The following is a 14,354-nucleotide window of genomic DNA, read 5'->3' as shown; positions in this document are numbered from 1 at the left end:
AAACATATAGCTGATTACACAAATAGCTGAATGTTTGTTTTAATTGATGATTTTTGAATAATTGATTAACTGGCAGGTCTCTGCAGCAGGGGGATTACCATATTTATTTTAATTAACTAATTGCACAAGCATGACTTCTTTAATCTGCACTGCAGTTAATATAAGGTATCTGCTGCAGCAGTCTGGTAAGATGTTAGTGCTGCTGCTGGGCTGATACTAAATTGTCACTAAACAGTTGTACCAAGCTTTGGAGTTCTTTGTAAACTTTACTTGTGTTCAGGATCCATGATCAGTGTTTATATGATATACACCTCAAAATGACAGAGATGCTTAAGTTTGTACTGAAGTTGTAACTAGAGATAATCGCATCGTATTTAGAACTTTAGATGATTTTTTTTAAAAACTAAAAAACTTACGTCAAGACGTAGCAGATTATTCTGCTGAGGTAGGAGTTGGATTGTTTTGATCTTTCTAAATTTTTAGGCAGCAACAGAAGACATGCATGTTTCCCCAAAATTCTTTCCATCTCTTTCTGTGTGCTTGTGCTAGTATACAGATTTTACCATTGAGGAAAAAAAAGATCAGTATAGGAAAACAGTGTCAGGGCTGTTCGCATGGTTGCTATTGGGAGATTTATTGTAATGCTACAATTAACTAAATAATAAAACTTTCCCCAGGTAGAAATAAAGTTGGATTTCAAATGAATTTGAGGGGCTGGTAGGGCTATTTAAGAGTGATTAGCCTTGGAGGTATCGTTTCCATTCTGCGTTACGGAATTATATTTCTGTATTTAAACAAGACTCAGCTAAGAAACCATTTACCAAGGCAGATGCACAGAATAAGATTGCTTATACCAGTTATCCCTGAGGCCTCAATTTAAAAACAGTTTTCTCATATTAAAGTGTAAGAGCCTGATGATAAGAGCTGTCATGTCTTAGCTGGGTACCCTGTGTTATGAATACTATAGTCTTAAACAAAAAGCTCTCCTCCTTTGTTCTTACAAATACACTGCCACTGTTTCTTTGTATTCTTTCTTGTATGTAACTCCATCTCCTGTGGTGCTTCTTCAAATCATCTGAGATCTACTTGGTCATTTGGCGGGGTTTTCTTCATTTGCTTTTGGTGGGGGAGGTCCTCAACCTAGCTGTTTTTCTGCCCGTACTTTTTCCTTCAAAAATTTCTTCCCAACTCTTCCTTTTGTGTTTCTACTTTTTCTCTTATCCACCTCTATTTTCATCCTTCAGCCTCTCTTAATTTCTTTGAAGAGAGCCAGCGTTCACAGCCTTAATCAGCTTGCGCTACTCTTTCTGTTTCTTCCTCTGTATCTAGTTCTCACATCCAATTCAGTATGAGCCCCTCTGTGCTGGTGGGTCTGCTCAATCTGCAAAGGTAACCAGTAGAACATTGAAAATGTGTGGAGGTCCATGTCGTGTTGGGCTCAAGAAGTGAGTTTTTAGTAGCAGTTCCGACCAATGTAACTTTATGATATGAAGTCAGAAGAAACGTGGAGTTCCTGGGAAAAACTGGAGCAGTTATATCTCTCTTTTTTAGGAGGGAAATTGGCCTCGATTTCATAGGAGTGGTTGCAGTACTTCTCAAATCTTCTGAACGCAAACAATCCTATCAACTTTAAAAACACTCTGTTGCGGTGGGGGACACTTTTTAAAATTTTACTATTCTCTTATGAAATGGAAGTTTCCATTTCTTAAAGAGCATTGCTTGGTCAATCCATCTGGTGTCTGTCTACCATATTATTACACTGCATGCTTTTGACTTAACATGACCAAGCTGCCTAAGTGATTGATGGCCAGCGTCTTTGTAATGCAGGTTAAGTAGTCGTTTTCTTATAGTGCATGTCTCTGGTCTCATAAATCAATGGAGACCCTATTTTTTTGCCTCCCTAATCTTCCTTTCCACCCAGTGACACTCTCCACCCCTCTTCCCCAGAAGGAAATTGTTGCGACTTTTAAGTCTTAGTTTAACAGTTTTAAAATAACGTAAGGTCATAGACAGATAACTATATTCTGCAAATGGTTGTATTGTGTAAATAAAATGTTATCCTTGTCAGCCTGTCTTGACTTTCCATCACGATCTCCGTTACTGGCAGTTAATGGCCTTTCACATCTGCTGGCTGAGCAGCTTGTGTGAGTGCTCAGTAACCTGCATCAGTCAGAATGTATGGGGGCTACTTTACTGGCTTTAAGAAGCAGGTCGTTGTTAGTCTGGCTCACTTAAACTCAAGTATGTTAGGAAGTATATTAAAAGGAGCAGCCCCATTCAAGCAGCCAGACTGAGCACTGTTTAGGAGCAGACTGGCATTGTTAACATCTTCTGACACAGTTGGACCCAGAAGAGGGTATCTGTCCGGAAACAGGTACCCCGGTATCTGAGTAATTTATCTGAAATAGAGTTTTGGGAGGTTTTTTGCTTTGTTTGTTTGATTTGTTTAATGGGAGGTTCTAAATGTGGGGAATATTTCGGGCTTTTATCCACCTGCTTGGTGGGTATTTTGAAACAGCTTCTTCTTAGAAAGATGGAAGGATTCTACACATGTATATAGATAGTTTTCATAGATTACCTCTGTTATGTTGGCTGGCTTCACATTGTGCTTCAATTTTCAAATTTCAGTTACTCTTCAGTTACTTATTGTCCTGTTTGGAGAAGATGAAAAGAAAAAGGCTAGTTTGGGGGGAATATTTTTAAGCAATTCTCTGCTTTCGTTCTCCAGCTAAACAGCAAGCTGAAGTATTTTTCTTGATGGTTCAGTTTCTCAGAGATCAGCATTTACGTTGAGACCACTCATTTAATTATAGAAAATTAATAGTTCTGAATGGTTTAAATACATAAAAGTAGAGTTCTACAATAGTGCAGTGTTTTGGTTTATTCCTTTTAACCATAATTATAGCTATGTCTATTAAGCTGATTGTAATTTGTTTCAGAACTAATCAAATATATTTATTTACTATTTGAGTTAGCTACTTCCCAAAATTTGACCTGAACAACCAGAGTGCACACTAGGGATCTGCAATTTTTTGCTTTCCTGTTGCTGATTAGAATGGTAATTGCAGATTGTTGTTGTTATAAACAAAAATAGCTCCCAGCTAATATGCTTGATTTGTCAACGATGAATTTTGTAGCAGAGTTGCATCCTCAAAAAATAAGTCTGAGAAATCCAGGTGCTGATAAGTCTAAAGTATTTGAAAACTTCTGCATTTTTTTTTTTGGGGGGGAGGGGGGGGGAATTGTGTTTTTTTGTTGTTTTTTTTTAAAAAGCAGAACAGTGCTGGAAATATTTTGCTGGATTATTTGGTAAACAAATTTTGTTTGGTTTTATGAAGGACAGTGAAATTCAAATTGCCAGCCTAAAGGATATTCAGTAGCAGGACTGCTGTGTTTGACATCCACTTTTATGTCTAAATGTTAGAATGTAACTGGTTGATAGGAAATCTAGTTACATTGGGAGTCATGGCTGACTTAAATGTCTAACACACAGCTCTTTCTTTCCCTTTTTCTTTCTTCTTTTTTTTTCTTTTTTTTTTTTTTTCCCCCCTTCCCCTGTTTCCTTAAGGATTTGCAGCACTTGCAGCAGCTTCAGCAGCAGAATCTCAACCTGCAACAGTTTGTGTTGGTGCATCCAACAACCAACTTGCAGCCAGCACAGTTCATCATCTCACAAACACCGCAGGGGCAGCAGGGTAAGTGCTCCTTGCCAGAAAAGAAAAACATACATAAGTTTTTAGAGGAGAAGGTGAAACTGAGGTGGTTTATACACCTTCACTAACTGTTGATACTCCCTAGGAGAAATAACAGTATTGCAATTAGGAGACTCTAACAGGTTGTCAGTTTCTGGGTGTTAGACCTCAGCCTTGTCAAAGTTTGTGTAGCTCACTTCTCAAGGAGGATCAATCCCCAGAGATCATGTCATGGGAATCTTTGTTAACAACAACGCCTCTTGGGAAATACTGCAGCATCTGAATTTCTGGGTCAGGCTCTCAAGAAGGAAGCCTACTGGGAAGAGAACTTGAAGAAGACAACTCTCCAGAACTCAAAGGCAGAATCCTAGGAGATGGAGGCCTGGAGGGTGTGTGGGCTGTCCGGATTACGTCAATGCCAAAAGGGCTACAAAATTCTAAGACTGGAAAAAGATTACAAAATCAAGAGTCCTTGTGGGAGACTAGAAAAGTCCTTAAGCCTAAAGGGTACAGTGAATTTCGTCATAAACTGAAATAATAATTACATCTTGGGAAAAGAGCTGGAATACTTGATTTTGTACAAGAACTCTTGGAAGTATTATTTTGGTGATACGCTGGGTATGGCTTACATGCTAAAGGCAAACCAAGGCAGTGGTAGGTGGTAGTGTGCCAGACTAGTTAAGATGTTGCACAGGAGCTTTGCTCTAAGAACTATGCATTCAAGTTGCAATAATACATCACAGTACTGATTGCACCCCATTTGTTGATGCCCACCGAAGACTGCATTTAGCCATGGCCTCTTATGCTGATATACTCCAATAATCGTCTTTTCCCCCTTTCTCTTCTACATGAACTCTACTCAGTTGTTCAGGTCTGGTAATCCAAAGGTTCTTGCTCAGAAGGCAAATCCTGTTGTGCTTGAAGAGTCCTTCAGAAGCCTGGCTGTCCTATAAAGCAGCTCTTTGTACCTCATTTTCTTCTGTTCCTTTCAATTTTTTCATGCATCATTCCTTCTTATATACTATAGATACAGAACTGGCTTGGCATTATGCTGAAGCTCTCTCACTGAATGCTCTCACATTTGAATAAAGGGTTAGTCAAAATTAACTTTCTTTTAATAGGACTTGATTTAGGAGAGCTTTTACACCAACACTGATAGCAAATGGCTAAAAGACTATTCATGGAGGCATTTAGTGATGTACTAGTTTCTTAAAATGAAGCAGAACTTATAAGCTTAGAATATTCTTCTAGAAGAAATCAAACTTCACCAAAATTTAGTTCAAAGATTCTTTAAAATAGGCTTTTTTTTTTAAATAATTCTTTTAAGGAAATAGCAAGCACAAAAGCATTGTTTTGAAAAACTCAATGGTATTAGTGTCTGCCTACATTTTTCAGCTAACTTCTGCTGGTTTTCTAAAATATCTCTGAAGATGCTTCACAGAAAAGGAAACTAATAGAAGCAAATTATATTCGTCTCTCAAAATGAATTGTTTGCATTATAGAAAGGAGGGAAGGCTGTTTGTTTGTTTGTTTAAAATCTTCTGAAGTAGAATAACTACCAGAAGAGGTTTTCATAGTACCTTCTCCAGGGGCCATCTCTGAAAATAATTTCTTCACTGCAATTTGAGCTGCATATTGCTGTCATCAGTGACGCAGTGTGTGTAGAAACACCATGTTTTACTGGTAATGTGCAGCCTGGACAACTGAATAGCTCAAAAAATGTAGGAAGATTTATATTCTGTATTCTGACCATAGGCCATTAGTGTGTGACAACCTTCCAAACGGAAATGCTTGAATGGATCTAATTTTCTTCATGAGCACTCAACGATAAAGCAACATGTATGTCATAATGCCCCTTATCTCACTTTTTGGTATGGCTTTTTGCAGTATTTCATGGTTATTGTTAGAAGATCTCAAACAGTATGTTATTATTTATGAGAAAGATTGAGAAAGTGTGTGTTTTTATTTTGTTATTTGCTGTTGCAACTGATTTTTCCATGTTCTTGTCCTATTGCTCCATTAGTCAGCTTCGTAAAATAATAAATATTCTGAAGAAACTAACATAGAGCTTTCTTTAAAACCAACGGCATTCAGATTTTTTTGGATGCCTCATTGGTACTGCATGCAGCTTTATACACACAGACACACACATATATGTATGCATTTAATAACTAAAATGAAAATTCAGATTTATTTATAGGTTATCTATTCTGGAAGAAATTATTGCTTTACAGACTACACTACATATTTTGTACATGCCATGTAATGATGTAAATGAGAAACGTTGTAATGCAAGAGAACAGTTTTGAGGGAAATAAGTGAAGAATAGTATCTCTAAGCAAGATCGTAGAAGATATGTAAACATTTGGTAGAGAAAAGCTTCTTTTACTTGAAGAGGTGATGCGGTGCAGAGTAATGCAATCATCAGCAATCATATTTAGATTCTTGGAGGGGGTTGAACATCATGGCTTAGATCCAACTTCTGGAAAATTTAGAAAATCAATACCTAAAATATTAATCAACAATCAGGATGTTATACTGCTATCTTTCTTCAACACACATTATAGATCACAGCAGCAGATGTGAAATTCTCCCCATAAATCCACTGCCATATGTCTAATGTCATCTTCTTTTTCCACATGATTTCTGGTTATTCAGTGGCTTACGTGAAACAAATTGTAAAGTTCATGTTTTTCATGGTGTGTAATAGGTAACATTATAACTTGAAGGAATTGTTTCAAGCCTCAGCAGATATGCAGAAGATTGAATGGAAATAGGGATTTGGAACAATTTCTTTTCGGAGCAATTATTGTTGCCATTTTATTGTTAAAGTCACAGGCAGGAATGTAGCACCTTGTACAGTCTTTATACCTCTTGTATCTGTTCTTGTATCTAATAGATCTGTCTCTGGAATAATCAGTTCAATATCCTTTACTGCAATTATAGCTGCTTCTTAAAAATATTACCCTCATCAGATGATTGTTTACCTTTCTACTTGGAAGATATTGCCAATAAAAATCGTATCGGTAAAAATCTGAATGGAGAGGAGAAACAGTGCTGCATTTCATTTAAATTAATCTTGCAAACAGAAGTTGTTAAGATCTGAGAAAAGACTGCATCATTATCAAGGAGGTTTACTTATAAAGAAAGTATCCAGAAAGGCAAATGTGGAAGAGAAGATACTAATTAGCTTTAAACGTTGAAACTGGGCCTACCTATTTGCAAGTTATTGCTGTTTATTATTAAAGACCTTGTTTATGATTTCATTTCTTTATTGTAAAAATACCTGGGATGATGATAGCAGGCCAAATCCAGTCCTGTTCTCTTTTTGTGTACTTGTCCTACAGACTTTGAGACTTTACTTGTATAATTAAAAAAAAAACCAAAACCAAACACATTTTTCAAATGGGATAATGAATGTTAAACATTGGTACCTGTCCTGCTGGCCTCTGGTACCATAAATCAGAGTGCAGCTCCCTCACCCAGTGTGAGGATGAAGATGCCTGAAGTTACCTGTGTTTCTTCTCAGATGCATCAAATTTGTAATGGACAAGTGTTCATCTCATCTGAGATTGTGCACCTGCGCTGCCCTTACAGGACGACTCCTCATTTTATTAATAATATGCTATGTGAATCAGGTGAAAGTGCTATGGTCCCCTCAATATTTGCTGACACAGCAGTTTAATAAAATGTAGCTGACTCAAACTCATTCCCCAAATAAGAGGGGAGACCTTGAAGTGGAAAGAGGAAGAACTTGGAAGGAGTGATTTAAATGGTGACTTTTTCCCCTGTGCTGCAAATACCCATTACCAAGATATGAATTAAGTGCTTAATATTTACTGTCCTCTTTGAAATAGTCTTTGCTTCTAACCATCCGAACATCAATGGGTAAAAATGCTGACTTTCATTGAAGTAGTGTGGCAGCACCTTTGCATGGATCACTGAATTGGTACTCTTCAAAACCACAGTTCACCAACTTCAGCACATTTGCTTCATGTTCTTGAACTGATCTTAAAGGGTACCTGAGTACTGCAAAAGGTGCAGCAGCATGCAGCACCTTAACATCTCAGTGGAACAGATTTGTAGGAATGCATAGGTTAGTACTTTCTCTCCTGTGTTGGGTCCCAATATAATTCCAACTACGAGTCCCCATTTTGGAAGATCTAGATTTGATAAAATGAGGTACACCAAAGTGCCCAGAAGTTTCTTTGCATCAACAGTTGATCAAATGGCACTGTATGTAATATGTGGTGTGACACCCTTCCTTTTTCCCTTTCTGTTGTTTCCAGTTAATCAAATTATGACATTGTAATGGCTTTGTCTTGCAAGCTAACTTCCAGGATATGTCTGTGAGAAGATGAACAGCTTTGGCAGAGAAAAAGCAGTCAAGTTCCTCTTAGATTAAAAAATTCACTCTTCTGGGAGATCAGCTAGGGATGAATTATGTATTATGCTTCTGGGCCAACTTTTTTAAAATTATGCTGAAAAAATTTGCACTTGAATGTTTGTTTTATCTTTTGTTTAATTTTAGACAGTAAGAACTGAACCCCAGATCAGTCCGTGGGGACTGTTGGCTGGCAGGAAGAGTTTTTTGGCTTGGGCCACTATTCATGCTACTCGTAGACATTACAGGAAGAGTCCTGGATGATGGTAGATGCATTTACTTTAACTATTAAAAAAAAATTAAATACCTCTAAAGCATCATACTTTTGCATAAATCCTTATCTACTTCCATGCAGTCATTCTTTTGGAGCATCATGTAGGTGATTTGTATGCCATATTTAATGCAATAATACCACTGGGCTCTTAGAACCCAAAGCAGAGGGTTAGAAACACTACCTCTGTGAAGTTAAGTATACAAGTACAATATTAATTTTTATAGATTCAAAAAATCATGTAGGTTGGAAAGGACCTCTAGAAGAGGTCATGTAGTATTGCCCAAAGCAGGTCCGATTACAGCAGAGTGCTCAGCACCTCGGCTAGTTGGGGTTGAACTTCTCCAAGGATGGAGATTCTGCAACCTCTTCAAGTACCTGCCCTAATAGTTGACCACTCATGGTTTTAAAAAAAAAAAAAAAAAAAAAAAAAAAAATTGTTTCCTTATATCTAGTTGGAGTTTTCCATGTTCCAACTTATGTCTGTTGCATCTCATTACTGTGCACCCTTAAGAAAAGTCCATTTCTGTCTTTGAAGACAGCAATAGGATCTCACCTTAGTCTTCTCATAAGGCTGAACAAACTAGCTCACTTACCCATTTCTCGTATGGGTGTTCCAGCCTGTTAGCCACCCTTGTGGGCCTTGAATGTACAAAATCCAGGATGTCATTGTTTCTTGTAGTGGGAAACCCAAGGCTGGACACACTACTCCAGATGTGGTCTCACAAGTGCCAAATGGAGGGGAAGAATCACAGCCCTTAACCTGCACTCTTGCGAATATAGCCCAGGACGTGGTTGGCTGCCTTTATTGTAAGGACGCACTGCTGGCTCCTGTTCATCTTATTGTCCTCCAAGACAGTCTTTTTTCTGCAAAACTGCTTTCTAGCCCAGCTAGTGCCCACCCTCTATTGCTGCAGAGGGTTATTCCAGCCCCCATGCAGGACGTTGCATTTTCCTGCATTGATCTTCATGAGGTTCCATTTGTCCAGCCTGTCTTCTCGCCTGTTGACCACTCTTCGTGTATTTGGTATTGTCCACAAACTTGCTGAGAATATATTTTTGTCCCACCAACCTTATTGGTAATAAAGATGTTAAACAGTATTGATGCCAGTATGAGTCCCTAAGGAAACAGCAAAGTTGAAACACCAGTATCTCAGCAGTTGCCTAAAAGGTGCAGTTTTGGACTTACACTGTATTTAAAAGGCTGCACTATGTGGTCTGTAAGTTAAGTCACTGAAGTTATCTTGGATCGAAGTGGGGACCAGTAGTTTCTTCTCAGAAAAAAAATGAAGGTGAAGCTTAGACTAGTACAAGTCATGTCTGAAAAGAGCAAAACTGCAGCTGCCCACCCATGGAAGCCAACAAGAGTGCAAAGCGTATGCATGGCAACTGTCTGAAAAGACAGTAAGTCAGTAGAAGAGATGCATATTTTGCCAAAACAGTTCAGCTGCTTTCCCCATCCCCTGATGGTTGAACTAACTTGTTCTTTCTCCAGTTTCTGCCTGAGATGCCTTGTATCAGTATTTCTTAAATAGGATAAAATGATGTAGAAACATCAGTAGATTAAACATGTTCAGAATATTTTATACTGTCCTTCAGTGACAATTACTTCAGAATATACGAGTGAGAATAAAATGAGGAAGAGTGTAGTCATCTTGTGCTCTTCAGCAAAAGTGTTATTGCCAGAAAAACATCCTCTGGGATTTCTTTGAGGACAAAAAATCACAAAAGGACAGTCCTAATTACTCAGTCGTAAAATCAGTCAGTAACTTGTGATCGATGGTGTTACCAGTGAACTAGAAGTCGAACATGGTCACTGTCAGCTGCCTATTTTTTGTTTCATCGTTGGTCAGCCGCTCTATAGTGTCAATGTGATGGCTTCCCCCTTTCTATTTCAAGTTGTCAGTTAAAATTCACTGTCACTAAATGAAGGTCAAAGCCTCTTCACTTAGAGGTGACTGTTCGCTAATTAATATTTAGATTTGGGCAGCTGAAATCACCTTTCAAGTGAACAAATATTTGCATTGTAAAAACCACTGTGTAACTGTAGTAGGTAGCTGTCTTGGAAGTTCCTTAAGCTGATCTGTTCCCTCTGTGGCTTTTCAAAAACACAGCTGGAACATGTTGATTATGTGGTGCAAAGCAAATTTACATAGTTGTCTATGCTGTGCTATTATGTTGCATAAGCAGCTGGCTTTATTCTGTAGGTCTTGAGCATTTTGATAGCAACACATTCTATTTAAAATACATATTCAACACTTTGTAAAAAAAAAAAAAAAAAAAAAAAAGAGCCCAGTAACAGTAGTATCACTGTCAGAAGACAATTCTTCTGTAGTTGTGTATCCCTCATTGAGAATACATTTTCTCCTTCCTACCCATGGTAGTCCCTCTTTTCATATCTTCTATGGCCTTAACCTCTCATAAAACATCCAGTTTCTCACTCAGTATTTATCGAGTCCTAGATTCCTGTGCCCCCTACCTATATTCTGCTAAGACGTAGCTGGTCATGAGTTGTGTGCTCTGATGGATCAGCCAGCTGATGAACCAGAACAGACCACGCTGAACTCAAATTACAGAATTTAAGTGGTACTTACTTGGTGTTCTGTCCTCTGAGTGGCCATGGTGTCCATCTGTTGTTATCGTGCCATCGTTCCCCCATGGTTTTAGGAACTTGGTATATTGAAGATGCCTATTAAGTGTAGGTTTAATTAGTCAGGTTCCTAAATTATTATAGGGGAAATCGACAGTCGTAGCCAGGAGTTACCTAAAGAATGACAGTAGTATTTTTCACAATAAAATTGAGGGAGTTGACTAACTGTAGGTATATTTTTGTCAAGATTCTTACCCCTTAAAAATACATAAATTTTAGTATTAGAAGTGCAAAAAAAAATCAGGTTCTAGTTAAAATATATAGCTGCAAGCATATATCCCAATTTCCTGAGAGATCTAATAAACCATACAAATAGTGGACTGTAAGAGAATTTATTTTTAGAATGACAGCACATTGTGTATATTGGTTGCATCAGTCCCAACTGTTTTTTAATGTTGTCACCTTTCCATAATAGCAGGGGTTTTCATATATTCAGTGTAATGTTTATTCTATTTGTGCAATTTAAGCAGTGTTCAGTATCTTACCCAAGCTTTAAGTTCTGATTTCTTTTCCAAAAGATTCCTTCTTTATTTCAGCAAGGAGGAGGTTATCCGGGCTTGTTTTGTCCTCTGGTGTGCTCTGCTTAAGTTTGCCAGAGAAAGTTGCCTTCTTGTTAGGCAACTGGCATGGGGTGATATGGAGAGGAAGGAGGGTGATCAAAGAGCCAAATTTGTGGTTTTGGTTAGTATTCAGTTGTTAGATTTGATCTGATTAGTGTTCAGTTGTATGTGGCTCCCTAATTCTTGGTCAGCTGTTGGTTACAGGAAGAGGTTTACCCAAAATCTGCAAGCTGAAAGGGGCAATAAATGATTCCTGCGCACAGAACTGGGATATCATTACAAATTCTTTCTGCAGAGGACACTAGTACAGACTCCTCTCTTTTACCCTTTTGTCACCACATATACTTCAGGAAAATCCAAGGGGATTTTGGACTGAAAAGTCCAAAGTCTGAAGATATCGATGCAGGGATGAAATGAAGGCTTGCATCTCAAATTTTTTGTAACTTTCATTATTTGGCAAGAGTCTTGCTTCACCTCATTTCATGTTGTAGTCTTTTTAAATGACAAACCAAACCCACCCTTTTCTGTCTCCAGGTCTCCTGCAAGCGCAGAATCTCTTAACGCAACTACCTCAGCAAAGCCAAGCCAACCTCCTGCAGTCTCAGCCAAGCATCACCCTTGCCTCGCAGGTCAGGCTTATTTCTACAGTTTATGAGTTGCTTTGAGGTGATTGCAAGTGAATGGACTCTTTGTATTAGTTACCAGAGTAGATACTGTAGCTGTAATAGTCTTTCTAGATAGATTCAGTGTGGAGCTGAAGGATCAGTAACTTCAGTTTTGTAGTTTCCACCCTAATGTGCCTCTTTTCATGCATTTAACATTCTAAATTTTATTTTTAGCTGAAAATTTCCATGATTGATATCTTGGGTTAATGGCGCTAGAGCATCATTTGATTTCTTGTAAGGCTTTCTTGGACAATCTATGAATTTGTGAAATTCAGAGGAGCAAGGTGTGGGCTACCTAAAAAGCTCAAAAAGAGGATTGCTGACAAGTATGTTTTTTCCTAAGGATTGCAGTGGTAATCTGTCTTTATTGTGGCCTAGTTGTTTTGCTATTATTGCTAAGTCATTGCCAGTCTTACTAGTTACCTTCTGTGAAAGTGAAGAGATTGTTAGAAATGCATTAAAATGTTCTGTTAGATATATGTTAAAATATTAACGCTCTATGATTAAGCTTTGAGACTGTAAGAAAAGCAATTTTAAGGTTGCACGTGCCTGCAAATTTAATTTTGCTTCGCTCTGTGTTTTACTGTGCAGTTCAGTTACATGACTGCATGCAGTTTCTCAAATACCATGTAATATTATACGATATCTTCCTGACAACGTGGTTACATGTAAGAATTTTTTAGTCTGTAATAAGACGCCTGAGTCTATCAGAGTCTTAGAAAACTACATTTTCTGTTATACCACCTAAAGTATTTTTCATGCACCATGTGGAAAACGGAATTTGTCTCACCTCTGTAGGTCATACCTCAGTTAGCAGCATGACTCCCTACTAAAGATCATACTTGGATTAAAAAAAAGTATCAAAACTACAAAGAGAAAATAAATTATATAAAGGGGGTGAAGTCAGTAAAGACATATTGCAGTAATTACCCACTATGTTTAATGTAAATTAAAAAATATTAAAAACCTTTATAGCGTGACACATACAACTGCAATCCTAGGAAGATCATATATGATCACATTATTTCTCAAGTAATGGAATTATAGATCCTGACCTCCCTCTACCATCTGCTGTGCACTGCAAAATACTGCACTAACCCAGGAGAAAAACAACATGAGGAGCTATGTAAAGACTCAGCTATATGTAGGCCATTTCTTTTAGGACACCCATTTCTGGACCTTGGCATAGACTTTGCATAGTACTGTAGTGTTGCATAGACTTGAGGCTGTTCTTATTTGCCCTGAAGGAGTCCGTAGTTTCAGAACTGGGCATAGGACATAAAAGCATGAAGTTGCCTTTACTTAAGAGCCTCAGTTGAACTGAATAGAATTTAACTAGAGTAAATGGTTTGTTTCTGCATCTCAGTTCATCTATGGCATGTAAGAAGGTAGAGTTACGCACTCAAAACATTTCCAATGTTCCTGTTGCACATAAAGCCCGAACTGGGCAATACCAGATCTTAATATATTTTGTTCACCTGTGAGTATTTTCTATGATGCTCAGTTTTTTTTAGATTCTTATTGTTGCTGTATAGCAAAATGCTCTAGTATGCCAATGTTCAGGAATAGTGAACCTTGCATAGACTTCCTGGAAAATTAGCCTTTTATATAGAAGAAAAGTGTGACCTAAAAGGAATTATTTTCTGCAGATTGCTCTTGCTTAATTTCTCATATCACCAGTACATTCATTCTTACTGTTGCAAGTATCAACAGAAGGGCTAGAGAGGGGATCTATTTTTTTCTTACTGGAAGAGTTGAGTCAGTCACAAGAGATGGCATTAGAGGAAACTTGCCATGTTTGCTGCCCCTGTATGTGCTCACTGTTCCAAGATTAAATAGGAGACTTGAATCTTTTGGACTGATGACAATCGGCCACCTCACACAAGCAGTAAATTCAATTTTAAAATGATTAAAAGAGGATGAATGCCAAGCTGTCTATAAATGATAGAACTATATCAAGTAAGAGTGTTCAGCCTTTCTTTGAGCAGCTTCTATAGCAAGTGAAAGTTGTTGGTTTTCTGCTGCATTGAACATCTCTTACTTTTCTTTAATTGGTTCTGACAGAGCCTGTAAAAGGCTGTCATACTAATAGAGTTTTCTGGATTGTGATTGCTCTTTCTTGAGAGGAATGT

At 37.8% G+C, this 14,354-nt stretch overlaps 1 protein-coding gene across 15 annotated transcripts in view; it reads left to right on the top strand.

Moving 5' to 3' along the window:
* The window catches only part of POU2F1 (POU class 2 homeobox 1), a 121,923-nt gene that overhangs the window by 80,711 nt on the left and 26,858 nt on the right, over positions 1 to 14,354 (top strand). For 11 of the 15 annotated variants that reach the window (XM_075169798.1, XM_075169816.1, XM_075169826.1 and 8 more), the window contains 2 exons: positions 3,569 to 3,695; positions 12,092 to 12,186. In XM_075169798.1, the coding sequence (XP_075025899.1) occupies positions 3,569 to 3,695; positions 12,092 to 12,186 (222 nt within the window). The remainder of the gene's footprint in view (positions 1 to 3,568; positions 3,696 to 12,091; positions 12,187 to 14,354) is intronic. The other 4 variants (XM_075169771.1, XM_075169845.1, XM_075169788.1 and 1 more) reach the window with 2 other exon arrangements.

The sequence above is a fragment of the Calonectris borealis genome, chromosome 1 (assembly GCF_964195595.1).
Source record: "Calonectris borealis chromosome 1, bCalBor7.hap1.2, whole genome shotgun sequence".
Classification (NCBI taxonomy): Eukaryota; Metazoa; Chordata; class Aves; order Procellariiformes; family Procellariidae; genus Calonectris; species Calonectris borealis.
Note: the sequence above shows the minus strand (reverse complement) of the source record. Positions and strands in the feature narration are given on the sequence as shown.